General features: G+C 36.6%; 1 protein-coding gene and 1 pseudogene across 1 annotated transcript in view; one reads left to right on the top strand and one right to left on the bottom strand.

The window, feature by feature from the left end:
* Positions 1-27,471, top strand: part of RABGAP1 (RAB GTPase activating protein 1) — a 136,761-nt gene that overhangs the window by 75,417 nt on the left and 33,873 nt on the right. The window contains exons 13-14 of the mRNA XM_060014185.1: positions 23,899-24,091; positions 24,286-24,299. Coding sequence (XP_059870168.1) covers positions 23,899-24,091; positions 24,286-24,299 — 207 coding nt within the window. The remainder of the gene's footprint in view (positions 1-23,898; positions 24,092-24,285; positions 24,300-27,471) is intronic.
* Positions 15,709-21,845, bottom strand: LOC132426821 (COP9 signalosome complex subunit 2 pseudogene; annotated as a pseudogene).

Raw genomic sequence — 27,471 nt, 5'->3', positions numbered from 1 at the left:
ATGTAAAATGAACTTTGAACTGCGAATCTAGGTTTCTGTTACTAATTAACTCGTTTTGTAAGAGCTGGTCGCTTCTCTAAGCACTTAATTTCTTCTATTTATAATAATCCTTTCATCCTTCACAGGGTTACTTTGAGGATTGAATTAGATAACGGATGTAAGAGAACTTTGTAATATGTAAAGTGCTTTGAAAATAAAAATGATTACTGTTATTTGTATCTGCCATAGCTTTACATCTAAGGAAGCTGCATATAATGTGGCGCTCCCCCCCACAAGATCTTTGAAGGTCAATGCTAGGTGACTATTCCATGCTACTTAGCAATCCCAAAATAACAGTAACTTTAAATTCAACATAAAACTGTTACATTTACTCTCTTTACTTGTTTCCAAAGTCTCTAAAGGCAGGGACAATGTCTCTTCATACCTTTAACCCCCAAATCTAACATAGGACCTGGCTTAGAGCAGAAGTTTTAGTAAGTTTTACGGAGTTAATGAATAAGTCTTTCTAATTATTACTTCTAGTCACTATTATTCTTCTAGTCATTATAGAGCAGTGATGTTCAAAGGGTAGTCCAAAGCCCATAAGCAGTTTTTCATTTGATCAAAGCCATTCTAGAATGTATATAATAAATATCTCTTTTTAGTACCAAGAGACTACTGTGGGAATGTGTGTGCTTTATATGCTAGGTAACTTTACTCCTGGAAACTGTGTAGCCTCGGCCCAGGGAACTTCAGGCAGTGCTGTCAAACTGCCAATTTCTCACAGCATGGGTAAGATCTTGGCTCTAGATGCAGATAAGATAGGCTGTAAAAATCAGTCACTATGAAAGAGGAGCAATAGAATAGGATAGCTTGGTGAAAGAAATGGCTCTAATTCTTTGGTTTTGCTTTTTCTTTCAGTCTTTACCACTTTTCTAGCTCTATCTTCCCTTTCTTTCTTTTCTTAACACACTGTTGGTCATGTATTCAGAGTGAAGTGCTTATCATACTGCTATAGGGTATGGAAAATTGTATTATGCAATAACTGGCTTTTTGGAAAAGTTTAAGAAGCAATCAGGAAGCGCTTATGTAGCAAGCTCTACTAGATGCCAGGTAGTATAGCTAGCTGGCCTCAGAGATTTAAAGAAGGATCACATGATTCCTTTCTTATGGAACTTTATAGTTTTCAGATGTTTCATATGGAAAAATTCTGTGATCTGTCTTTCAAAAAGCTTCACAGAGTGACTTTATCAGGAGGACTTTACCAAGGCCTACTGGTGGGACAGTTGGCTCACCATGGGTCTGTTTCTTGGGTGGGTTCATTATGCCAGTATATAAAATCATAATGTCACTTCATTAGTTTAAAATAAGAAATCATTGTTGGCAATAGGGAGCAGTCTTTCTCTATTGGTAGATCTTCATGGGAAGCCAAACCATATTCAGAATGTTGCTTAGTGAGGATGGAATCTTAGAATATGGTTCTGTAATGTGAAAATTTACTGGTATAAGACTGAGCCTGATGTTCCATCTCTGAAATCAGAAAACCTGGTCATTGGGATCCTAATAAAAGTTGAAATCATCTGTGCTTCCAGTACTGACCAACCTACCTTCTAATTGACATATTATTTCTTTAAATTAACTTCTTTTGTTACTTTTAGTAAAATTCCTTGCGAGTTTTAACAGTCTTACAAGCTTGCTAACTCATTCTCTCTCTTTTTGGTGGTTTTATATATCACTTTTACCATGAAACATTGTTTTCTGATGTAGTATTCAAAGGGTGGCCTTACTACTTTGTTAGTTTGGGGAAGCAACTCATCTTGGTTTTCATGGAGTGAATATATACTGTGTAGTTGGAAAAGCAAGATATATAAAAATACCTATAAAAATTAACAGTATCAGTCAGGTAATTAGAATAGAGACATTAAATTTTTGAAAGTCAGATCATCCACAAAGGAGATAGGGAGGGACATTTGAGCTGTAGAAGACCTTAGAGATCATTTGGTCTGATTCTCTCTTTTTATAGTCAGGAAACCAGTCCAGTGGCCACACAGCCATTTATGATAATACCCAGACTTCCTACTTCCTAATCTATCATCCATTCCTATTATATCTTGTTGCTTTTGCAGAGGAGTGGGAGTTTGCCTTCACTCAGCCAAGTCCTGAATAAGACTTAAATAGGCTGATATGAGGTGTTTGTTCTTGTGTGTGTAATTTTAGGTGTAGAAAGCATTATGGGCAATGATATAAATGTTAACTGAGGCTTGTTATGTTTCAGAAGAATTTTATAAACTTTGTCCTGTTTAATCCTTCTGATGCTCTATGAGCTAGTGACTATTATTAACCCCATTAAAAAGATGAGAAAACTGAGATTGAGTTGCCAGAGACAAACAGTTAATAAGTGGAAGATCTGGGATTCAAACCCAGGTCTTTCTGACTTCAGAGCCTACATTCTTACCTCACATAATTCTCACGGAAACCTATCAGGCAGTTTTTAAATTTTTTTTATAACTCTGTTTTACAGGTGAGGAAACTTAGGCTTAGAGAGATTAAGAAACTTTTGTCAATATATCAACTAACTCCCATACTTGGAAAATATGTGACAGACTTCCTACTAAATATAGCAGATTTAGTATGCATATTTATTTCTGTTAACTCCACTCTAAAGAATGACAAAAGTATAATACATATGGACAAAGAGAAGAGCAGAGCTGATGGCAGATGAATGAAGCTAACAAAATTTGGGGTTATGGAAACCCAGTGGACAAGTGGTAACTGACTCAGCAGAATTGACAAAGCTGAATTCGGGGGAGGGGCAGAGAGGATCTGCCAGTAAACCCAGTAAATATGTGGGAATTAGACTTCTGATATGCCTCTCAGGCAGAGAGTAGTATGAAGCTGAAAACTGAAGAATTGTTAGAAAGTTTATTGAAGGCACGTTTAGATACCGTCACTCATCCCCCCACCCCCACACTCCTCCACTGTACACCACCTTGATCCCCATCCACGTTAGCCCTAGCAGACCACTGGTTTTTCACCATCCCAGCAGAAGATGGGAGACTTACTCTTTGGAGTTTGAACCACAGGCGTTCTGGATGCCAGGCATAGCTGAGAATGGGACTGAGACACCTTGTTGAAAACAAGAGTATCAAGAGAAAGTCTGCTTATTAAATAATCAGTTTCCCTTTCCCACTACACTCCCAGAATGCTCTTAGCCTTAAACCTTCTAAGCAGGAGATAAGAGGAGTCTAGTCTGGGGGCCAGTATCTAAGGGCTCTCAGTTCCGACAGTGCCTGCCCAGTCACGTTAAGTTGATGCCCATCAGTCAGCGAATCCTACCCATGCATATAGAGCTTCCAATTAGTTTTTTGTTCCTTATCTTTTAATATCAACAGTTAACCAGAGAAAGTCTTATGAATAGACTTGAGAAAATGTATTATGAATGCACAGAGCCCAAAACAAATCAGAGGGAACAGAAACAAGTCATAGAAGAAAACTTCAAAAAAAAAACCCAGTATTTGTAACTAATATTTTCAGAGAAGATTTTGCATCCATTAAGGAAAAAAGGATGCCATAAAAAAAAAAAAAACAGAGAACAAGAAAGCTTTTGAGATTAAAAATATAATCAGACATTTTTAAAAATTAGAAAAGTTGGAAGATAAAATTGAGGTAGAGCAGATAGTGAAACAAAAGACAATAAAGGAGGTAAAAAGCAAGACAATTAGAGGCGTGATCAAGGAGGCCCAATGTCTGAATAACATGATTTTCAGAAACAGAATAGAGAAAAAGAATGGAGAAATTCTCAGATATCACAAGAGAAGTTTATGGAACTGAAGGATATGAGTTTCCATAATGAAAAGGACCAATCAGCTTAGTGTAATAAAAAGACTTTGTGATGGCAAATCATAAAATTTCAGGACACTGGAGATAAAGAAAAACCTAAAAGCTTCTTGGTCTGGAATAGGGATGGGATAGTAGAAGCATCCTAAGTACAGAGATCTGAATAGCATTGTACTTTCTACCACAACGAAGCAAGAAGATAATTGGGAATAAATTCAAACTTAAGAAGTGATTTTTTTATTAAAATTTTATTTATTTATTATTGGCTGCGTTGGGTCTTTGTTACTGTGCACGGGCTTTCTCTAGTGGCGAGCAGGGGCTTCTCTTGTTTTGGAGCACAGGCTCTAGGCGTTTGGGCTTCAGTAGTTGTGGCATGCGGGCTCAGTAGTTGCGGCACACGGGCTCAGTAGTTGTGGCACGCAGGCTCTAGAGCACAGCCTCAGTAGTTGTGGTGCACGGGCTTAGTTGCTCCGCGGCATGTGGGATCTTCCCGGACCAGGGCTCGAACCCTTTTCCCCTGCATTGGCAGGCAGATTCCTAACCACTGCACCAACAGGGAAGTCCCAGAAGTGATTTTTAACCTAGAATTTTATGCCCAGTCAAACTTTCATTCAAATGTGAGGATAAAACCCATTTTGAGATATGTGAGGTCTCAAAATATTTACCCATCTTACAAATGTAGATACATAGAACACTGAGGGAAAGAAAAAAATTTGCAATTAGTAACTTCAGAAAAAATAGAAGATGAAAGAAGGAAATCTAATCATGATATACTCTGTGATTCAGTTATGAGAAATATAGATTTAGCCAAAAATTGTAGCAAAATTATGTTGAGAGTCATGATGAGGGGAAGGGGGAAGTATGTGTGGAGGGTAGGTGGGGTTGGGACTGTAATAGAGCTACAGTATCATCTCCCATACAAGAAAGTCTTAAAAAAAAAAAAAAAAAAAGAAAAGCCAGAAAGTAGCAATTTATGCATTTTGTTCAGAACTAGGAAGGAAACACAAACAGCTAAAAAAGGTGAAAATTGTTGCCCTTTGGGCAGCAGGGAATAGGGTGGGAGGTATAAGGGGTCTGCTGTTTTTCTTTGTACGCTTCGTATGGTTTGACCTTTACAACTGCGTAGGTGTATTATTTTTTATGGAAAGCATAGACCACGTTTAGATAAAGGCAGATAAATTTTAACATTGATAGAAGGAAACCAGGAAGTGTAGGTTTAGAACATATTACTGAAGTAGAACATGAGGGCGTGATAGCACACTGTATTTACCTATGGCCTTGTACAGAGCAATTTCCTATTTATCATCTCATTTCATCCTCCTAGGAAAACAGGCAAAAGGGATGTTATCCCTCTTTGACAATTGTGGAAGCTGAGTTTTGAGGCTGTAAGACCTTTTTGATTCCTAGTCTACTACTACTATGCCTCATAAGTATGTTTGAATCTTTCTGGATTTTTTTAATTTTGTTTTTTACCAAGAGAAGACAGCAGATATTAGAAAGCATCTTCTTTGACATCATGGGAAGGAATACATGAAAACAAATGTGTGTATGTATCTATGTATATGATGAGTATGTGTGTACTGGTATACAAGTATCTATAATGTAAGATCTGGCATTCTGAGATCACAAGAGGCATGCAGATTACTGTGTGGTAGTCATAGGTAAGGAAATGTGTGTTAGATTTCCTTAGAAGGCAGTGTATGAGGTGGGCTGAGCTCTGGGTAGAGTAAGATTTCTGTAGTCCTGTCTCCTCCCACCCGTTGAATGAGATTGGCATAAAATATTCAGCTGGACAGGATTAAAGGAACCCAAAGGGCCAACAGACAAAAGACCCTAATAAAGTGACCTACAATTATCAAACAATCTATGACATGAGAAGCCTTTAGCAAATTAAAAAGTATGTCTTTATGATAAATTGCCTTGATTGTAGTCACTTAATGCTTTATTGGAGTGTTACAAAAAGATTGTATTGGCTTTGAATAAAATATGGAAGAGTCTTTTCAAAGTAAAACTTTAAATTGTGCCTCTTAGCTTTCAATAAACATTTGTTGAATTGAATTAGCAAGACAGTATTTTGGGGAGAAAGCAAAAGTTACAGCATTAAATAGCATGATATATTTTTGAAAATTCTTCCAGAAAGACTGGGGAAACCCTCACTGCCAAAGCTGTTTATTTATAGCTAGACCAAAAAAAAAAAAAAAAAAAAATCCATTTGAGGGTCTCTGTCTTCATTGGCCCCTGGGGAGCAGAATCTGACTTAAAAGCCTTTTTCATTTAAAAAAATTCTCCTTCATGACATGATATTTGTAGGAATTAAAAGCATTCCTACTTAGATTATGTTAACATCATGTATAGTTAGCAGTCATTGTACTAAAGATACATGTGTAGCCTACCGAGCGCAGGAAATAAAACAAAATTTAGATCCTAGTTCTGACAGTTGATTAGATAATTTAATCTGTCAGAACTTCAGAAGGATACTAATCTTTAAGTGAAGATGACTCTGATATTATAGGAGTCAATTCAAGATCAGATGCATGTTGCATTAATGTAAAACTCTTTACATTGTTACTGTATTTACTTTATACTCTTAGATCACTGTTTTTCTGAGATAAAAAAAGAAGATAGTGAAAAGAGCATGGATTTTGGAATCTCTGGCCCTTGGTTTTCCACTCTGTAAAATGGGATTTTATCCCCTTGTTACGATGATTGTGAAAATGTGATACTGTCACATCTTAAGTATATAGAATTGTGCATGGTGGCATCATAGAAGCTCAGTAGAAGACTGTTGCTGTTATTTCCTTGTCACACAGAGTCAGAATCTCCCAGTAACTTCCAGTGCCTGATGTAAATACCCTCAGAGGAAAGGCCCTGGGTGAACGTGGAGGGGCTTGGTGAGCCTCTTTCTCTCAGGGATCATAAACCTAAAGTTCTGCCTTGATGGCTTACTCCATCATGTTACTGATGTTTTATGTATTTTGTCCTGCTTTTATTGTATGTTCCACAGGAGGATTAGTCCTATACAATTCTCAGACACTAAGATACATATATTTAGATGTACTTTATTAGTCCTATACAATTCTCAGACATTAAGATACATATATTTAGTCATTGGGGGTTACAGTAAGCTTTAATAGGTTAGAGATGGAAAAGAAATTTGGGACTGAAGTGGTAAAGAGGTATCACTTTAATTGAACCTTAAAAATGAGTTATATTAGGAAAAAAGTAAAACTGTGACAAAGGGTGTTTTAAGCTTTGAAGGCCTCAGTGAAGATGGGCCATTTATATACTTTATCCATGTAATATGTAGTGATAAAAAGCATGTGCTTGAGAGGCAGGCAGACCTAGTTTTGAATCCTAGCCCTGACACTTACTATCTGTGAGACCTAGGACAAGGTTCATTATCCCTCTTAGCTTCTGTTGCCTTAACTAATAGTACTATCTCATACAAGTATTGTAAGGCTTAATTAATGAGCTATTGCATGTAAAGCTCTTAGCACAGTTGCTTGGTCTGCAGTAAGCATTCAGTACATGTTAGCAGGTGCTGTTAGCTTCCTTGTGAATAGGGCAATATGGATGAACCAGAGGTTTCAATTTGAGGTGTAATGGAGTAAGGTCAGAAAGATAAATTGGGGCTACCTGATCTGGAATAAAAGGCTAAGGGATTTGACTCTAATTAGGAATTGTAGATGGACTTAAGGTTTTTGAGTAGGTGAATAACATAAATATAAAATCCTAAAGTGACAGAGCTGGAAGATCCCTTAGAGTTCAGTCTAGACTCTTCCTTTCTCAAATGGGGAAAGGGAGACCCAGAGTAGTGACAAAGTAAATTAGTTGCAGAACTGGGACTAGAATCCCGGCCTTAGACCTCCCTTAGACTCAATCATGACACCAAAATAAGTCCAAAGGATTGTTCAGCCTTTCAGTCACTTGATTGGTCAAGTGCTTAGAAAATGTGCGTTGCCAGCAGGTTCAGAAAAAAAGAAACAAGTGTTCAGATTTTGATGTGGATGAAATAAAATAAATAGTCTTTCCATTGGTACTTTCAACCAAACAAATTAAGATTTGAAAAATCTTAATTAGTTAGAAAGTTTTCTTGATCAGTGGCAGTCACCTCAGAAAGGGGAAGTAAAAATACATGAAATGCGTGGTTCTAGAATGCCTTCATTGGTATTTATATTATTTGTACTGCTAGTGAGATTGGAGGGTGAAGTTGTTTTGTTTTTTTTGCGGTACGCGGGCCTCTCACTGTTGTGGCCTCTCCCGTTGTGGAGCACAGGCTCCGGACGCGCAGGCCCAGCGGCCATGGCTCACGGACCCAGCTGCTCTACGGCATGTGGGATCTTCCCGGACCGGGGCACGAACTCGTGTCCCCTGTATCGGCAGACGGACGCGCAGGGAAGCCCCGAGGGTGAAGTTTTTGCTTAAATAAAATTGAAGATCATTGCTTATCCAGTACCTTTTAAAGTTGCTATTACCCAGGAATTTTAAATACAAAAACATAAAAAGAATTTAATTCCAGGTTGGCTCTTACTACCTATCTAATAAGCCATTACCACATAGATACTAATAGACCTTGGTTGGTATGATACCTATGTGCCGTTAAGTTTTTAGGTTAATAGAGAAAGATCTAACTAATTATATAGCTTTATACATTAATGATAGAATAAGATAACTTTTAAATCTTTAAATAATTGTTTCTTGATAATTGTTTCTTAAGATTAGCTCTTTGGTAGGAAAATTAAAATCTTAAACATGATTTTCTTATATATTGGGGCTCTAGGAAATACCATTTTTGCCTGAAAACTATATAAATAGATATAATTAAAATAAACATTGAAGCCTAGGTCATATACCTATAGTCTGTGAATATGTTTATGAATGCAGACCTCTTACAGAATTCTAAATGCAGTTCAGCAGTTCACTGATGGAGATGTTTGTGACTAATAGCATTCAAACACAGCTTCTCATATAGATTATTTTGTTAACTATATAAAAGAGAACTATAGAGCTTAAAGTCATTTCAATATAACTAGTCATTTTACAGCTGCTTTGTATTTTTGCTACTTAACAGGCATACTTAAACCTTTGACTTAAGACTTGTTATCTTCAGAAGAAACTAGCTTTTTAAAGAAAAACTGAATATTTGCTAAGCATTCTGAAACATTCATAAACATCTTCTTAGAAATCATAATTTGATTGATTTGGTTATATAAAAATATAGCTTGGGGGGCTTCCCTGGTGGCGCAGTGGTTGGGAGTCCGCCTGCCGATGCAGGGGATACGGGTTCGTGCCCCGGTCCGGGAAGATCCCACATGCCACGGAGCGGCTGGGCCCGTGAACCATGGCTGCTGAGCCTGCGCGTCCGGAGCCTGTGCTCTGCAACGGGAGAGGCCACAACAGTGAGAGGCCTGAGTACCGCAAAAAAAAAAAAAAAAAAAGATTAAAAAAAAATATCGCTTGGGGAATGGGTCTTGATTTTGTGTGTTTGTGTGTGTGTGTGTGTGTGTGTGTTGTATTATGAGAGTGGGTGATTTTGAGAAGATTTTATAAGGGTATTTGATATGTAGTTTTGCTCAGTAATGTAAATAATACAATTGAAATAAGTATTTGGAATTCATCACAGTTATCAGAAACATATTTGGAATATGACTTTGTATGTAATAATTTTGGGTCTTCTAATTTAGATGACTCATAAATTACCTCCTCAACACCTTTTTACTCAAAATGACATTTTTTGTTTCACTTTGGTCAGATAAAAATTCTTGAGTATTTCCTGCTTCTTGGACCTCTCCATGATGGAGTACTGTGAATGAGAATCAACAATAGCAAAGCAGGAAAAGATTGACGGTGTAGTTAGCAGTTGTGCCTTATCTATACATGATTTGGGACAGTTTTGCCAAACATTGAATAATTTTCCTGTGGGAAACTTGAGCCCTAAAAGGAAATGAACATAGCTAAAAGGCTGCATATCACATGGGACTTCGATTTATTTTTAGAATGGCACTATAATGCCATATTTGGATTGAAACAATGTGATCGCTGTACCTTATTTTATTAAAAAGCTGTGTTTTCTGAAGAAGTCATTTAATTTTCTATTACATTGTGTATATAGACTCAACATAATAAGTATATAACTGTTCAGCTGATAACCATGCTAAATGTTTTAAAGTTAGCGGCGCTTATTTGGCAAACATTTCTGGAGGCTGCTTTTGGAGTCTGCTTTCTGCAATAAAAGATTCTTTGGCAGTTCATTGATTATAGAATATAGTTGTCTTTTTGTTGTGCATGTTTGGGGCAAGTTGTTTTCTTACTGGAAGGGAAAAAAGAGTAAAGAAGGATTAGTAGCATTGGGTGTTGGTATAGTTAATTGATTGTCTTGAAATAGCAGAGGTCTTTACTAAATGAGTCAGTGATAATAGAGAAACCCAAATGGATTTTTGCCTCTGAGAAATGATTTTTTTTTTTAAGATAATCAGCAAAGATATTTCATTCTGAGCTCCTAGAATGTTTTGGTTAGCACAGTTCATAGGTTTTAAAAAACAGTCATTGTACCATTTATATTTTGTGTCAGCTTTTCTGCTACCTGATTTATCTTTATAGTTTTATTTGGTTAAAATAAATTGATACAATGGATTTCTGAATTGGATACTCTCTAAAATTGCAGATCCCTCACAGTAGTTCACTAAGTTTCAAATATGGGAAAATCTGCCAAGTACACATTTTGCCCTTTGGCTTCTCTCCCAAGGTTGGAAATAGGCCAACATCATAAATCTCAAGTCTGATGGGAAAGAGCTGTCACTGATGGCAAGGCCTTATGCTACCTGCCTTCCATGCAGTATTTAATTTGCTTCTCATAAACTCTTCAAGGCAGTGACCATTGCATAAATTTTACAGATAGGGATATTAAGGCTCAGACCAGGGATATTAAGGCTCAGACCAGTTAAGTGACTTATCCAAGGTCATACAATTAGAAGTAGGGGAGGCAGTTTTCAGACACAGAACTGCCTGACCCTAGAGTCAGTGTTCTAACTATCACATTGTGTTCTATTACATCGTGTGACCTCGGTAGAGCACCTAAAATCCGTCTTCTCTATTCTTTGTCAGAAGTCCAGCTCCAGTCTTCACATAGTTGTAGCCAGATTCTGCAGTGCCTTCAGTTACTTCCATGTTTATGGAAATTTAGTTACAGTTTGTTCTGTGTTTGATGTGTTTGGAATGGAAATTTTAAAACATTAATTACTGAATACAGTAGTAATTGCTGAATACAGTGTTTCATTTATTTAAATATTAAAGATTAGTTTCTTGTCTCCCATTGGTCGAGCTTTTAAAATCTTTTATTAAATGTTATTCAATGGCAGTTTTACTAGAATTACGATTTTTGCCTATAAGAGCAAATCACCAGGATAAATTTACAAAGTAATATCTACCCACAAATCCAGTTTATACTAAAATTCCTGCGATTGCATTGGTATAGAATAACAGCACTGCTAGTTGAAAGAAAACTGATTTGAAGATCAGTGGTGCTAGTTACATAGGGACAAGTAAAATTATGTTTGCATGACTATACATTTTTATGTTCTTGAAATCTGAATTTAAGGTAAAAATGTTTTTGCGCTGTCAGTGTTAAATGAGCCCATCAATCAGATACTTATTTCTAGAATTCTTGTTGATTGAACTATGAAATGCTATCGAAGGGCTTTAATTTGTTTTATACAAATACACTGTACTTCATTACTAAGGTATTGAGGTACCTTATTAGAATATTTACAATTCAGAAAAGTAGGAAAATGTAAATAAGAAAGAGATTTGGAAAATAGAGATAGAACAGGAAGATAATACACAGATATACAGGCCATGACCTCCTGTATTGTTTAAGATTGGGCTGCAAATTTGGTTGTGAGGGTTCTGGAGGCCAAAACAAAAATGGACATTTAATCATTGTCCATGGGGGAAAAAATAGCCATATTTCTTTAGAAGAAACAGAATTTCTGATAAGGACACTGAGTAATGTGGTAGGAGGTGTCCTCACCACCACGAGATACAAGATTTCTATGGCAATTTTTTTAAAATAGTGTCTCAAAACATGCCAGTAGCACAGTTTCATGAAGGCGGTTCTTTGAGAGGCCAGGATATTGTAGTCTAACAATACATCTATCAAGTGGTCAACCCTAATCAAAGAATAAAACCATAATAATTTAAAATATTACATATTTTATTTTAAAACCTGAAATGATTAAGATACATGTTGGAGGCCACCTAGCAGTTAGGGAAAATGCCTTTTCTTTGAATAATTTACAAAAGGGCCACATGTTGAGACTTCTTTCACTTTGTTTTTATGTTTAAGAGTATCATATATTTCTCTGTGTAATTAGAGCTTTAGCGATTTCTGCTTTTTCATAAACACTGAATAGCCTTCATATGAGTAAAAGGAGGAAGCACATTTTCAAAGTCTGTATCATGTTGATTTTATTTGTAAGAGTCTAGAAGACAAAAGCATTTTTTCATATATTAGGAATTATAAATGCCATTCACTACTGATAAGAGAATTTCTTCACTTTTATAGTATGTTTATTTGGGTTAAGAACGTGAACTAGAAAGCTGAACCAGTTGGGTTCCAGTCCCAGCTCCTCACTTTGCTTGCCAGGTGATTTAACTTCTTTCCTCTTTTGCCAAATGGGGGACATAATAGAGCCCACCTCAGGGGGTTGTTGTTAACACAGGTAGAGCTATATGATATATCCATATATAAGGTGCTTAGAACAATGAGTACAGATCCTTGTTCTCTCTAGTTATTATGGCTTAAATAATTATTTTTAAGTCTGTAAAGGTGAGTTTGTCAATAGGAAGTAAGTGGCTCTGAACCTTATATGTATCATATATCCCCTGAGAATTCATTTATTCAGAAAATATTTATTGAGTTCCTACCATTTGTCAGGTACTCTTCTAGGTGCTGGAGATGCATGTGAACAAAACAGAAATCTCTGCCCTTATGAAGCTTCACATTCTAGTGAATCTGTTAAAATCTAAGAATGTTCTTCTTAGAAAAATAACACACAAAACTTTGCAGTCAGTGTCAGAGTAAACCTTAATTTATGGTAAACCTTAAATCTGTTTATTAAATCTCAGGCTAAGAATACCTTACATACCTTCTTTTTATTTTGTCAGAATTCCTGTGAGGCATTCCTTAAGATGGCTACAGTATTTGATTTTAAAAGACAGAGCTATTTTTTAAGCGACAAAATAATTGTTAACTAAAATAATTGTTAACTGTTTTTCTTAATCACCTTTTTTGACTCTGTTAAAATGGTGCTAATAGAAATGCTATTAGATTTAACATGACCCATTGAAATGAAATTTCCAGATTTTGCAGGTTTTTGTAGGCCCATTTTGATCTTGCCCAAACACAAGAACATCTGTTTTCATAGGCTTAGAAGTCTTATTCTTAACCTTTGCACTTAAGCAATTCTGCTACTTCCAAAACACATGAAGTTAAATTACAAATGACAGGAGTTACGTTTAATTAAGAAAAATGATTTTACCTCCAGAAGGTTTTTAGTCCTTATTTATTAATTTTATAGTATAGTATTCCTTCAATTTCATTTTCCTTCTTTTGAGTTTTTTTCTTAGGGAATTTAAAAAACTGAGTCTTTAAAATCACTTCTGACAATCTGTAGCTGGCTTTTAAAGAGCAAAATGTAACCAAAAAATTACTTTATTTCTGTGAAACATATTGTAAAGAGAGGATATAGCATGATGGATTTGAGTGGAATTTTGGTGGTATTTGTTTTGTTTTCATAAGTATTAGATGATGGCTTTTAACAAAGCATTTATAACATTTTGTATAGTCTTAAGAAGATCTTTTTCTTTAGGCAACAAGCTACTTTGGAAATAATCTTCTCTATGCTGGTTATTTCTCATGGCAACCTTCCACTGCATTTTCTTTGTTTGGGTACTTTCTTTTTCTTCCTGCCATTCTTAGCTTTCTATTTTTCAACTTGAGTTTACAAAGGGTGTGTATTCAGAGGGTTTCCGTCAGTTCCCAGTACCTTGTTAATCCTGAGAAGTTACTCAGAGAGCCAATTCTCACAGTAAGGTATAAAAATAGTCATCCAGAAAAATTACAGAATGTGGTACCACTGTGATTTGACCTAATGGACGACTTTCAAAACCAAGATGGGAGAAGGAAACAGCACAAATGTTATTTCCTTAGATTTTTCTTTGCACAGATTATTTTAGACAAGCCTTACAATTTAAGAAAGTAACAAAACGTCACTATTGCTTTCTTACATACACTAAAAAGAGCATAAGAATTGGGGACAAGAAAGAAATCATCTAGAAATCAGTTACATCAACAGAGCCTCCTTTTTATTACTATTGAGCTTGTACCCACAGCATTCACCAGTTTTATTCCACAAATTTAGTCCACAATTTTATTGAGTGCCTAATAAGTGCAAATCTTAGTAGGATATGTTTGTTTCAATTAGTGAGCCAATACTGATGTATTATTATCAACTGAAGTCCATGTTTTATTTAGATATCCTTTGTTTATTCTTAATGTCCTTTTTCTCTTCCAGATCCCATCCAGGATACTTCGTTATATTTAGTCCTTCTGTCTCCTTAGGCTCCTCTTGACTGTGTTTCAGTTTCTTAGACTTTCTTTGTTTTTGATGACTTTGGCAGCTTTAAGGAATACTGGTCAGGTATTTTATAGAATGTCCCTCATTTGGAATTTGTGTGATGTTTTTCTCATAAGGTTATGAGTTTAGGGGAAAAATAACACAAAGGTAAACTCCCATTTTCATTACCTCATATCAAGGGTATGTACCATCAACATGACTTGTCACTATTAGTGTGGACGTTGATCATCTGGCTATGGTCATGTTTGTCAGATTTCTCCATTGTCGTTACTCTTTTTTTCCCCTTACCATACTGTACTCTTCAGAAGGAAGACACTGTGCACAGCGCACACATGAGTGGGCTCCCTCCATAAGGGCAGGGTGGTTTTTTTGTGTGTGTTTCTTTTCTGGCTGTGCCGCATGGCATGCAGGATCTTAGTTCCTCGGCCAGGGGTCGAACCTGTGGCCCCCTGTGGTAGAAGCACAGAGTCTTAACCACTGGACCAGTAGGGAAGTCCCAGGGCAGGGTGTTTTCATAAATTATTTGGAATTCTTCTTCATGGGAGATTTGTCTCTTTTCCCCCCATTTATTTACTTATTTGGTTGTTTATATAAGTATAGATTCATGGATATTTATTTTATACTTTAGATTATAATCCAGTAATACTTCATTAATTTTGTTGCTTACATTGTTCCAGCTTTGGCTACTGGGAACTCTGGCTCATGTTTCCCTTTGACATGTTCCCATTGTTGTGGGTTTGTTTTCTTTGTGGTGTGAGTCAGGGGGGAAGTTCTTCCTTACTCTTTGGCAATTCTAGGTGTTCCAGGATCATCTTGTATATTTCCTGCCCCAGCACTAGAATCAGCCATTTCCATAAGGAGCCTGGTTCCTTTTATTAGTAAATGGTATTAGAAACCAAGATCCTGGCACTAGGTGTGCTCATTGCTACTGGGTGTTATTGCTTCTAGGCCATGGCAACTGACAGGACAAGGAAATATATGCATGATAGTGCTGTTTTTTTTGTTTCTTGTTTTTTTTTTACATCTGTCAGCATGTGGGTTCAGCAAACAATGCATTGGAATTAGAATGGGATGGAGTCAGTGAACTTTATGTGTAGTTCTTTGCAACTTTAGGTACAATTCTTAGTTATATACAGACTAGAAGGAGGCCGGGACAAGTACGTAAGTGACTATTCCAAAACAGCAGGGCAGCTGCTGTGAGGGTGCTACCAGTGTGGTATATAAATTGGTACAACTTTTCTGGAGGACAAATTGGCATTGTAAGTCAAAATCCAAACACAAGAGTTACACTGGGCCTTTGGGGGAAAGGAGTGATTGTGGAAATAATCTCTTACCCCTTAAGAATCATGGCTCTACTTTACAGCCTTGTTTATAGCAAAAGGAGTAGAACAGCCTGAATCTTCCAAAGTCAGAGATTTGGCCTAGTAAGTTATGGTATAGACATGTGACAGGTTACTGTGCATTAAAAATGCTAGGGTAGGATAACTGTCAGATAACAGGAAAAAAGGCTCACAACATTTTACAGTTAGTAAAACTAGTAAGTTAGTAAAATTAATTTTCAAAACAATGTAAGCTCATTTTATAAAAATAATTATATAGAAAGTTAGATATATGCTTATCAAACATTAGCTACAGTGAAATTATCTTTTTTTCTCATTTTCCCCAGTATTATTATTGTAAGGAAGCAAAAATGTCTTACTAAAATAAGAAAACAAAAAGGGTTTGTTATTATACTAAGAAAATAAAAGGTTAGATTTTTCCTTTTAAGATGCAGTAAGGTATATCATTAATTTGGGATTATGTTTGGGGAACAGTGACTAGTCCCATTTGACAGGAGTATGGGAAGGGGAAATAAAAAAGATTTGGATTTTAGTGTGAGGTATTAATTCTTAGTATTTGTTTAGTGAATAAATTTTTAAAGTGCTATTATTTTAGAGTATGGTATTTAATGAAATTATTTCCAACAATGTATATATGTATTCCATTATATGGATGGTAATTTGTTTATCTCTTTTTTTATGAATGGACATTTGGGGTTTCTAGTTTTTGGCCATTACAAATAAGGTTATTAACATTTTTGTACATTTTTGGTTTTCTTTTGGACACGTTTTTCTTTCTCCTGTGTGATACTTAGGAGTGAAATTGCTGGGTCTCTGTAAATGCCTATTTAACTTTACAGGAAACAGCCATGTAATTCACTAAAGTGGATGTATCATTTTATATCTCCATTAGCAACAGTTAAGAGTTCCAGTTGTTTCATATCCTCACCAACATTTAGTATTGTCTTTTTATTTTAGCCAGTCTAATATGTTTCAGTGTGTATGTTTAGTTTCTGAATTGTGTATACTGTTTGTATTGCTGCTTGAACTATAAGGGACAATATGGCACTACAATTACAGGGTTTCATTTAAATCTTTACTACGTTGCAGATACAGAAATATACAGACTTTGAAGAATTGACTTTTGTAAAATGCAGCAAACATTTTTAAGATTCATTATTACATGAAAAAAAGTGTTCAAAGGTAAATTACATTTCAAGTTGTTGCTGCTTGTTTGTGACAGAATTTCTGCAAGTAAAACATAAAAAGTTAATCAGTAGTAACATGTCAGTATATTCAAAATCATTACAAAAATCTTCTCTCTGGTCATGTTGCTGGTGACAAATTATTGTGTTGTATATTTAGAGGAGGGCTTGGCAAACTGCAGCAAATCCAGCATGCTTCTTGTTTTGAAAATAAAGTTTTATTAGAATGCAGAAATGCTTGTTTATTTACATATTGTCTATGGCTACTTTTTCTCTACAAAGGGAGAATTGAGTAAGTATCTGCCATCTGGCTCTTAACAGAAAAAGTTTGCAAAATGTTAATACTGCATGATCATATGGCAGTTTTGTTTTTTTCTGGAGATTAAAGCTGTTTTTCTTACGATACATGAAGCAACCAAAACATAAAGCCAGTTGATTAAAAAAGAACTACGTCTGCCATCACTTCAGTAGTTTTCAGGACCTATCACCTTACAGTCGTTTTGCCATTCCCTGTTCTTTTAAGGTTTATGTCTCTGCATGATTGCCTCAAGTACATTTGTAAAAGCTTGTTCTCTGTTAAGCCATTTTACTAATTATAGTCTGGTGAAAGGATGTATTTGGTTGACTTAATCAATTTGGCCATGAATAGTGTCAGCCAATATGCCTTGTGCTAGCAAGTTCCCTATGTCAGCTACATTTATGTTTAACTCCTTAGAAATAAGAGGACTATGTATTGTGGTATAAATCTTAATTTTATCAGCACTTGGGTGTCGATATTTTACAAAAGCTCTTTGCTGTGTTCTCTTAGGAAGGAATCATCCATAACGTTACTGTGATTTGTTTTCAGAATCTTTTCAAATTTAACGATGTCATTATTCTGATAGGAACTTACTGAATTCATCATTGTTAGAATTTTTGGATCATTTTTGTACAGCTTGGCCTCTGGCAAGTCAAATGGATTTATTCCCAAGTTCTTCAGCATATTTCCTAAGACCAAATATTTTAAGCAAGTGGTTCACATGGAACTCCTCGATTTATTATCATTCTTGAAGGCTTCAAAAATTCAGCATGTGAATTTTCAAAATCACCTAATCTCAAGGGCATTTTCCCCCTTACTTATCTGATGACTCCCATGATCAAATGGTTGAGGGATGGCAGATGGATGAGAACTAACCAGTTACAGAGTTTTTTCAGTTTTTTGTTATATTCCCATTCTATGTGCATTTGAATGTCCAAGTCATATATCTCATAATTTTATATCCTTTTTCAAGTTATCTTTATCATCAGTCTAATATGACTGATAAAACTGGCATAAAATATTTTGAAGCTTTCCATATTCCTCTCAATTCTTCATATAATTTTCTAACCTTCATGCTTGTCCTAAGCCAGAATCTATCATTCTTAGCATGTTTCAGAACTTTAATTGTTGTTTCATAAAATTCCTAGAGTGAATTCATCTGACATTTAAAAAAATCTGAATTCTCTTTTGGAAATATTCCAGTGGATATATAATTCAAGAACAGAATTAACAGCTTTTTCAGAATAATTTCTTATGGCTGAACTACAAATATAGATCAATAAAATGTCCATTCATCTTTTCTGGAAAGTTTTGTCAATGTGAAATTTATTTTAATCATTGTTTTAGTGCTTTAAGTCCCCTTTCTCCTTTTTGTTTTCAAGTTCTAGAACTTTTCAGAAATTACTTAATGGTGCTTTGGGTCATCTTCCTTCAGTGCTTTGAAATTATCATTCTGATTTTCCAAATCTCCATTGATTGAATTACTCTCTGCAGAATGTTCCAGGTGGTAGCCCTCCTATCATTGCACAAGAAATCATTCTCCTTGGTAGACACTTTGGCTGGCTAGCTCATTGTGGTTTTAATTGGCATTGTCCTGGTAACTACCTTTTCATTTGCGTATTTGCCATTTGTATATTTTCTTTTATAAAGTGCTCAATTTTTGTCCATTTTAGTAATTGTCTCTTTCTTTAAGTTCTGTATATATTCTAGATACAGTTCCTTTTGAGATATATGTAACGCTTGCCTATTTCTTTTCTTAATGGCATATTTTATAAGCAGAAAAATTTTAATTTTAGTTAAGTTCAGTTTATTATTTTTCCTCTTAATGATTCTAGGGGTGCAATAAGTTTTTGTCATGTTGCAGTTTCACAGTTGAAGCTGGGACTATTTATGGTCGGTTGTTGTTTGAGCTGTTCATGAAACAGATTTATTTCAAATAAAGATTTCTTAATTCCCAGTATGCCTGTGGTTTTCTCTTTGTGTTGCTATTTTACATTCTATGTGTTGGTTAAAATTAAAACTGAGTTCAAGAGAATTCCCTGGTGGTCCAGAGGTTAGGAGGACTCGGCACTTTCACTACAGGGCCCAGGTTCGATCCCTGGTTGGGGAACTAAGATCCCGCAAGTCGTGTGGCACGGCCAAAAATAAATAAATTAAAAAAACTGAGTTCAAGAGAATTCACATATCCTAGGCTGAATAAAAATTGTTAACCCACAATAATATAGCATATGTTTTTGATACAGACTCCTTGTCATTTCTCTTGATAATTGCAGGATGATTTGATTTATTTTGCATTTAGAGCTAGACTCAAAGTCTTTGTTCTATTTCTTTTCTTTTTTTTTTTTTTTTGGCGGTACGGGGGCCTCTCACTGTTGTGGTCTCTGCCGTTGCGAAGCACAGGCTCTGTACGCACAGGCTCAGCCGCCATGGCTCACGGGCCCAGCCGCTTTGCGGCATGTGGGATCCTCCCGAACCGGCGCACGAACCCGTGTCCCCTGCATTGGCAGGCAGACTCCCAGCCACTGCACCACCAGGGAAGCCCCTTTGTTCTATTTCTCATGACCGTTATTTTCTCTTGCCTGCATATGACACAATTTGGAAGTCACTAATGAGTCAATCATTATAGCAGTCTTGGTTTTTTCAGGTATTTAGTTGGAATGTCTTTTAAATTATTAATAAGGTTCTTTTCTGATTTAGTTTAGTGCCTCTTTCACGTGAGTCTTGAATTAATAAACATTAGCATTAGAGATTCTAGTTTAGGGAGAGCTGTTGACCACATGAGCATTGCCATCACTCAATCTTAAGGAAGCTTTTGGACTTTTATTCGATATATTTATCAAGCACTGAGTATGTGTCATGCATTGTGCTAGGCTCTGTGGAAGTTACAAAACTAAAGTACAATTTCTGCCCCTACATGAATAGCTTTATAGGAAGATAAGATATACAAAAATAAAAATAATACATATTCTAGGAACCATATGGTTGAGTGTTCTGTATGTCAGTGCGCATGTGTGTGTGTGTGTGTGCGTGCACGCACATGTGCATTTGTGTGCATGGGTGTGTGCTTATGTGTGAGTGTGTGTGTTCAGAGGACAGCCCCAGCTGTCAGCCATGCTGGAGACTTTGCTCACTTTCACTTTTATCCAGTGTTTTATGTACATGTCAGATAATACTGGAATCTCTTTACATGTTTATAATTTATAGACACATTTAATTGTAACCCTCACTACAACTTTATAAGGTAGATGCTATTAGCCAGAGAAGATAAGAAGCTCACCTAAAGTTTTTTAGCCAAGTAAGAGATGAGCCAGCTTTCAAACCCAGATATGTCTGACTCTAAGCTACGCCCCTGGTTCTAAGGCCTTAAGGTAAAGATGGATTGACATCGTTCCCATCATTTAGGTACATATAGCTAAATTAGTACTGGGAATTCTTAATCTAAAGGACCTGCATCATCCTGGGTCTCTTTTTCAATTGTATGAGTATCCCCTTTTGTTTGTTTTTCCATTTTAAAATCACCTTTATTTAGATGTAATTTATATACAGTAAAATTCACCAGTTTTAAGTGAACAACTCAATATGTTTTAATTACCACCACAGATATGGTGGATAATAATTCCATCACTTCAGAAAGTTCTCTAATACCTCTTAAAAATCAGTCTTCTCTTGGGCTTCCCTGGTGGTGCAGTGGTTGAGAGTCCGCCTGCCGATGCAGGGGACACGGGTTCGTGCCCCAGTCCGGGAGGATCCCACATGCCGCGGAGCAGCTAGGCCCGTGAGCCATGGCCGCTGAGCCTATGCGTCCGGAGCCTGTGCTCCGCAACGGGAGAGGCCACAGCAGTGAGAGGCCTGCGTAACGCTTAAAAAAAAAAATTTAAAAAAATCAGTCTTCTCCCTTTAGCTGCAGCCTCGTCCAAACACTGATCTGCTTTATATAACTTATGATTTTGCTTTTCTAGAATTTCATGTACATGGAATTATAGAAAATAGTCTCTTGTGTCTGTCTTCTTTCACATAGTCTAATGCTTTTGAGGTATATCTTATGGTGTGTATCAGTAGGTTTTTTCCCTTTTTATTGCTGAGTAGTATTCCATCACTGTATGCACATACCACAGTTTATTTATCCATTTACCCATTGGAGCACATCTGCATTGTTTCCAGTATGGGCTATTAGGAATGAAGCTGCTATGGACATTTGAGTTCAAGTATTTGCATATATTTGTATTTTCATTTCTCTTGGATAAATACATAGTAGTGGAATCACTGAATTGTATGGGAAGTGTACGTCTAACTTTATATATAAGAAACTTCCAAACTGTTTCTAAAGTATTTGTACCATTTTACATTCCCACCAGCAATGTATGAGAGTTCCAGCTGTTTCTCACCCTTTGCCAGTCCTTGGTATATTGGGTCCTTTTAATTTTAACATTTAGTGGGCTTGTAAAGGAATCTCATTGTGGTTTTAATTTATGTTTTGCTGATAACTAATGATGTTGAAATTTTTTTATGTGCTTATTTGCCATCTATATGTCTTATTTTATGAAGCATCTATTCAGTATTTTACCACCATTTCCCCCCTTTTAAAATCAGTTGTTTGTCTTATTTTGAGAGTTATATATCTGGATTCAACTCCATCATCAGATAGATTTTATAGGTAATTTATCCTATAAATTCATGGTCGTGGCTTACATTTTCATGTTTTTAACAGTGGTTTTTGAATATTAAAATTTTTTAATTTGATGGAGTCCAGTTTATCATTTTTTCTTTTCTGATTCTGTGACTCATAGGGACCCCTCTACATAGCTCTGCAGCTCTCTTTCTGTTCAGCTTTGCCTCTCCAGTACTCTGAGCTATAAATTCTAGCTACCTTGCCCTCCCTGAATTCTGCTCTCTTTTTTCTCAGCTCAGGGAGGCACTCCCCATCCCCAGCTCTGTTTCAGTTCCTTCTCCATGTGCTACAGCCTGGAAGCTGCCGCCAGACAAATAGCTGTTGTAGTCTTAGGTCTCACCTTGGATTTTGTCCTGTCAGGGATCACCACAGTTCCTGAGCTGCCTTAACTGCTGTTAGTGGTGCATTTAAAAACTAGTAGTCTGACAATCTCTTTGCAAAGCAGTTTGGCAATGTCTTTGAAGGTTTAAATAGTTTACAGGTTAAGAAAGATAGGCTTTAAAGATGGTTCACCAGAGATGGAGTTTGAGGCGGTAAGACTAGTGTTTAAGGGTACAGACTTGTAATGAGTAGTAAATAAGCCAGAGATCTAATGCACAGTATTATAAATATAGACAGTAATGTACTATAATTGTGTAATGTGATATTGCTATAGCAATCATATTCCAATATGGTATACATGTATCAAAAGTAACATGCTGTACACTTTAAATTTACACAATGTTACATGTCAAATTTATTCAGTAAAAAAAATCTTTTTAAATGTAAAGTTAGTTCAGATCCCACAACTGTAAAATATTTATGGCCCTGGGAACCTGATTACCTGAAAGGCTAGAGAAATTACCCGGCAAGAAAGAATATCACTCATTTTTCACTTGAAACAGGAGTATCAGGCTCTTGGATGGTGTGCTGAATATGATGTAGTCTCACCAAGGAGAATCAAGTCTATTGTCTTAGCTATGAAGACAATGCATTGTTAAAACAGAAGGTCATGTTTTTGTGTTCTAGTTATTTACCAAGTGAGCAAATAAAATTTAACAAGGGGAAGCTATTAGAAGTAGCTGGATGCTTGACATATTTTATGACATTATTGACATTTGTTCAGTTTTAGTAACTCATTGTAGAAGAGGAAACAGTTTTTCTCCATTGGTAAAAGCAAGGAATATTTTCCCATAGCCTGTTTGAATTCCTTGGCATTTAATAGTCTAGTTTCCTATTGAGTAGACCACTATGTGAATTTTTATGCCATTTGTCCCTAGGACAAACCCCAATCAAGGGATTTCTCTTTTCCCTTTGAGAACCTGGCACATGAGTTTTGTGCCAAAGGATCAATTAAAGCAGCAATGTTTGTACCCAGTTTTTCTAACGGAAGCACTTTGCCTCCTTCTTTTGAGGTTAGGTTGAGTGTTTTCCTGGGGGCAATCTATTTTTTTTTTCTTTTTCTTTTTTTGCGGTATGCGGGCCTCTCACTGTTGCGGCCTCTCCCGTTGCGGAGCACAGGCTCGGAGGCGCAGGCTCAGCGGCCGTGGCTCACAGGCCCAGCTGCTCCGCGGCATGTGGGATCTTCCCAGACCGCGGCACAAACCCATGTCCCCTGCATCGGCAGGCGGACTCTCAACCACTGCGCCACCAGGGAAGCCCGGGGCAATCTATTTTGAATCACATTTTCCCTCTTACAATAGAAAGGTTACCAGCTGCACTTCCTTGCAACAGGGGTGGAATAGACGTGAGGTGTATAGAGTGAAATGGGTTGATTTTCTTTCATCTTTTTTTCCCCTTAATATTTGCTTTTGCTTTGGCTTCCCTGAAGACACAATAACTCTGAGCATGCATATGTGTAAGTATGTCCCTGCAGCATTTTAAAGCATGTAAATGAGAAGACCTTGTTGTATAAGCCCAAACAAGTATGGACATAATTGACTACTAAACCTTCTCTTTCCTAATGTTTGCACAGGAGTCTCCCCAGGACAGTGCTATCACTCGTGATATTAACCGGACATTCCCAGCGCATGACTACTTTAAGGACACAGGAGGAGATGGACAAGATTCCTTATATAAAATATGCAAGGTATTTCATATGAAAAAAAAAAAAGACAGTTTTTTTTTTTTCATTTTTGGCTGTGTTGGGTCTTTGTTGCTGTGCACGGGCTTTCTCTAGTTGAGGTGAGAGGGAGCCACTCTTTGCTGCAGTATGTGGGCTTCTCATTGCCATGGCTTCTCCACAATGAGAGAGCACGGGTTCTAGGCGCGCGGGCTTCAAGTAGTTGAGGCACACACGCTCAGTAGTTGTGGCTCGCGGGTTCTAGAGCGCAGGCTCGGTAGTTGTGACGCATGGGCTTAGTTGCTCTGTGGCATGTGGGATCCTCCTGGACGAGGGCTCGAACCCATGTCCCCTGCAGTGGCAGGCAGATTCTTAAGCACTGAGCCACGAGGGAAGTCCAAGACTCAGTTTTAAATGGTGATTCTGGTTCTTTGAAATTATGCAAAGGATAACTACAAAACGTAATTTATATTTGATGTTCAAGAATGCAAAAAAATGAGAGAAAAGTCTTTGTAAAATCAACAGTAACAACACAATTTTAGATTCATAATGAACAGGATATAATTAAAAATTAAATGGTAGGATTTCTTTTACCCTTTTAATCTAGCTCTCCCTCACCGTCCTGCAAAATGTCCCAGAAAGAAACCCTGTGCTCACTGACTCTCATCCTTACTTCTGACCCCACTGCACTCTTGTTTCTCTCTCATGATGATCTTCATTGCAGCTCTCTCTGCTCCTGACTTCTCACCCTCCTGGTTAAGCTCTCACTTCTCTAACTACTTCGCTCATTCTCTCATGATTTTTCTCTCTCTCTGCCTGCTCCTAAAACAGAGGCCTTCCCCTAGGTGTTCAGTCACTGGTTCCTGTAGCTCTACACTGTCTCCATGGGTGACCCTTTCCACTCCCACAGCTTCAGCTATCACCACTGCACAGATGTTCCCAAATCTACATTAACTCAAGGCCTAAATTTCCAGCTGCTCGTTGGTCTCCATGTAAAAGTCTGTCAAGTACATCAGACAAAACAGGTCTAAAACTGGGTTCATTTAAAAAAACACTTTATGATGAAAATTTTCAAACATACATAAAAGTTGAATAGTGTAAATAAATTTGTATATATCCCTGTCCAGATTGAATATTTATCAATATATTGCCACAGTTTCTTCATCTGTCCTTTTAAAAAAATTTTCCTGAAGTACTTAAAGCAAACCTCAGACATCATAATCCTAAACTCTTCACTGTACATCTCTAAAAATAAGATCATTATCCACCTGTATCATCCATCATTATCCATCAGTACCATCCAATAGCCACTCCATATTCAGATTTCCCTAAATGTCTTTATACATTTAGTTAGAATCAGGATCCAGCAATATTCATACTGTGGTTAGTTGTTATATCTCTTTTAATTAAAAACAGTCCTCCTTTTTTTCCCCATGCCATTTTCTTGCTGAAGATACAATCATTTCTCTGTTATTTTCTAGTTCCTTCCTTTGGCCATGTTCAGTTTGATATGATTGATGTCTCTTTAAGCCGTACTTCCCTCACTATTCACTGCCCTGGTACAGGCCACTATGATACGTTGCTGGCACTTTTTTACAAAAGCCGCCTTGCATTAGTCTCCCTGCCTTTGGGTTCTAGCCTATTTATTATTTTCTCTGTGTTGACCCTAGAATTGGATCATTTTAGTGGCCTCCACTAGACCCACTAAAACCTTTAGTGCTTTGTCTAACCCACAGAATGAAATAAAAATTCCTTAGTTCATTTCCTGGTCCTAGATTCATTAGCTTAGTATTAAAGGCATTTTATAATATATCCAGGCTTACTCCCTAAATATTTTATGCTTCAGTCACATTGAACTTCTCACTGTACTCTGGTTGATTTACTTGTCAAACTTCCCAACTGAACTGTGAAGTTCTCAAGGGCAAGAATCATTTCTTACATATGTTAGCATCTATAGCACTTGCACAGTGCACGCCATATTATAGAAGGTGCTCATTAAATGTTGATGAATTAATGAAATGCCTTTTCTTCCCCATATTTCATTACAGCCCCCACGAACCTTATATTTCAAACGTTTCCCGAATGTATTATGTACATGAAAGTACTTTCAAACTTTCGGGAAATGTTTGAAATATAAAGCATTCCTTCTAGCTTTTCTATGAGCCTGAAAAATGCTCCCCTCATTCTCTACCTATAGAAATTCAGTACATTTTTATCTTAGTACATAATTGAGTAAGCCATGTGCTGAGCACTTTACTTGAGAGGACTGAGAATAATTCATCAGCTCTATTATATAAATACTGTGATTATTCTTATCTTACAAATAAGGAATATAAGCATTGGGCCTAAGAGCCAGACCGAGACATTAGCAATTGTGAGATTTCAGCCCAACTCTATCTAACTGTGAGGCCTCTATATTCTTTTTTGACTAATCGACTGTCGATTGGTACCTTCATCAGTTTTGTCAAACTGCATTCCACAGAGCTGTGTTGGCATATATTACTACTGGTTTTTAACAGTCTTAACAAAATGGGTATTAACTCGTTAATTTTTACTGATTTGATAGGTAGAAAGTGGTCTCATTAAATTACAAAATATCATTTCTAAATCCCTCTGTGCTTCTTGTCTTTGGAAAAGCATATGTGTTTCTCGTTCTGTAGCCCTCTCATCAGATAAGCTTTGACAAAATGGGGGATATAATGAGATTATATTGAATTCTACCTGAATTTATGAAAGCATGGTTATATATAAAAACATAAACAGTGATTGGTGAGTGCCTGCTGTGTAAAACATATATATGTATATATTTTTAAAGCTATAGTTTCACCAAAAGCTAATGATAAAATCCCATGTGTATATTAACTTGTCATCTAATAAACGTTGGCATCACATTTTGCTAAGTGATCTGAAATTCAAATATACCCATTTCTAAGTTGCTTTCTTGGGACACAGAAGAACCTTGGGGAAAAAAATGGAGAATAAAGAGAGTTTCATCAGAAATAAATTTGTCAAACAGGGAATAGCGTCCTGAATCTATCGGAATTCCCCTTTCCCCCCACAACTTACATGAGAACTGTAAATATTAACCATAAGAACAAGACTCTGAAGAACAACTACAGAACCAAAGAGTAACCCACAGGACTATTTGATGTCAATATTCTGTTAATGATAACGTTCAGAAGAGATGAGTTGTAATCATCTGCTGCCAAGGAAAATACGAATGAAAATTCCAAAGAACCCACAAATGGTTTCAGAGTAATCCCTCTTATCAGAAAAGTTATCACTGGCATTGTGGAAAGGATTGTATTTTGGCATCTTTGCCAAAAGATTTTTTTTCCCAGAAAGAAAAATGAATAGCAATAACAGTGTTTAGTGAGTGCCTGCTATATGTGTTGAGGTGCTGGCTAGGTTGAATAGGACATCACCCCAGCCTCTAAGAAGTTCACAGTCTAGTAGAGAAGATGGACATTTAAAATGCAGTGTGGT

Source organism: Delphinus delphis, chromosome 6 (assembly GCF_949987515.2).
Source record: "Delphinus delphis chromosome 6, mDelDel1.2, whole genome shotgun sequence".
Lineage (NCBI taxonomy): Eukaryota > Metazoa > Chordata > Mammalia > Artiodactyla > Delphinidae > Delphinus > Delphinus delphis.
The sequence above is the reverse complement of the archived record's forward strand: the minus strand, read 5'-3'. Positions and strand labels throughout refer to the sequence as shown.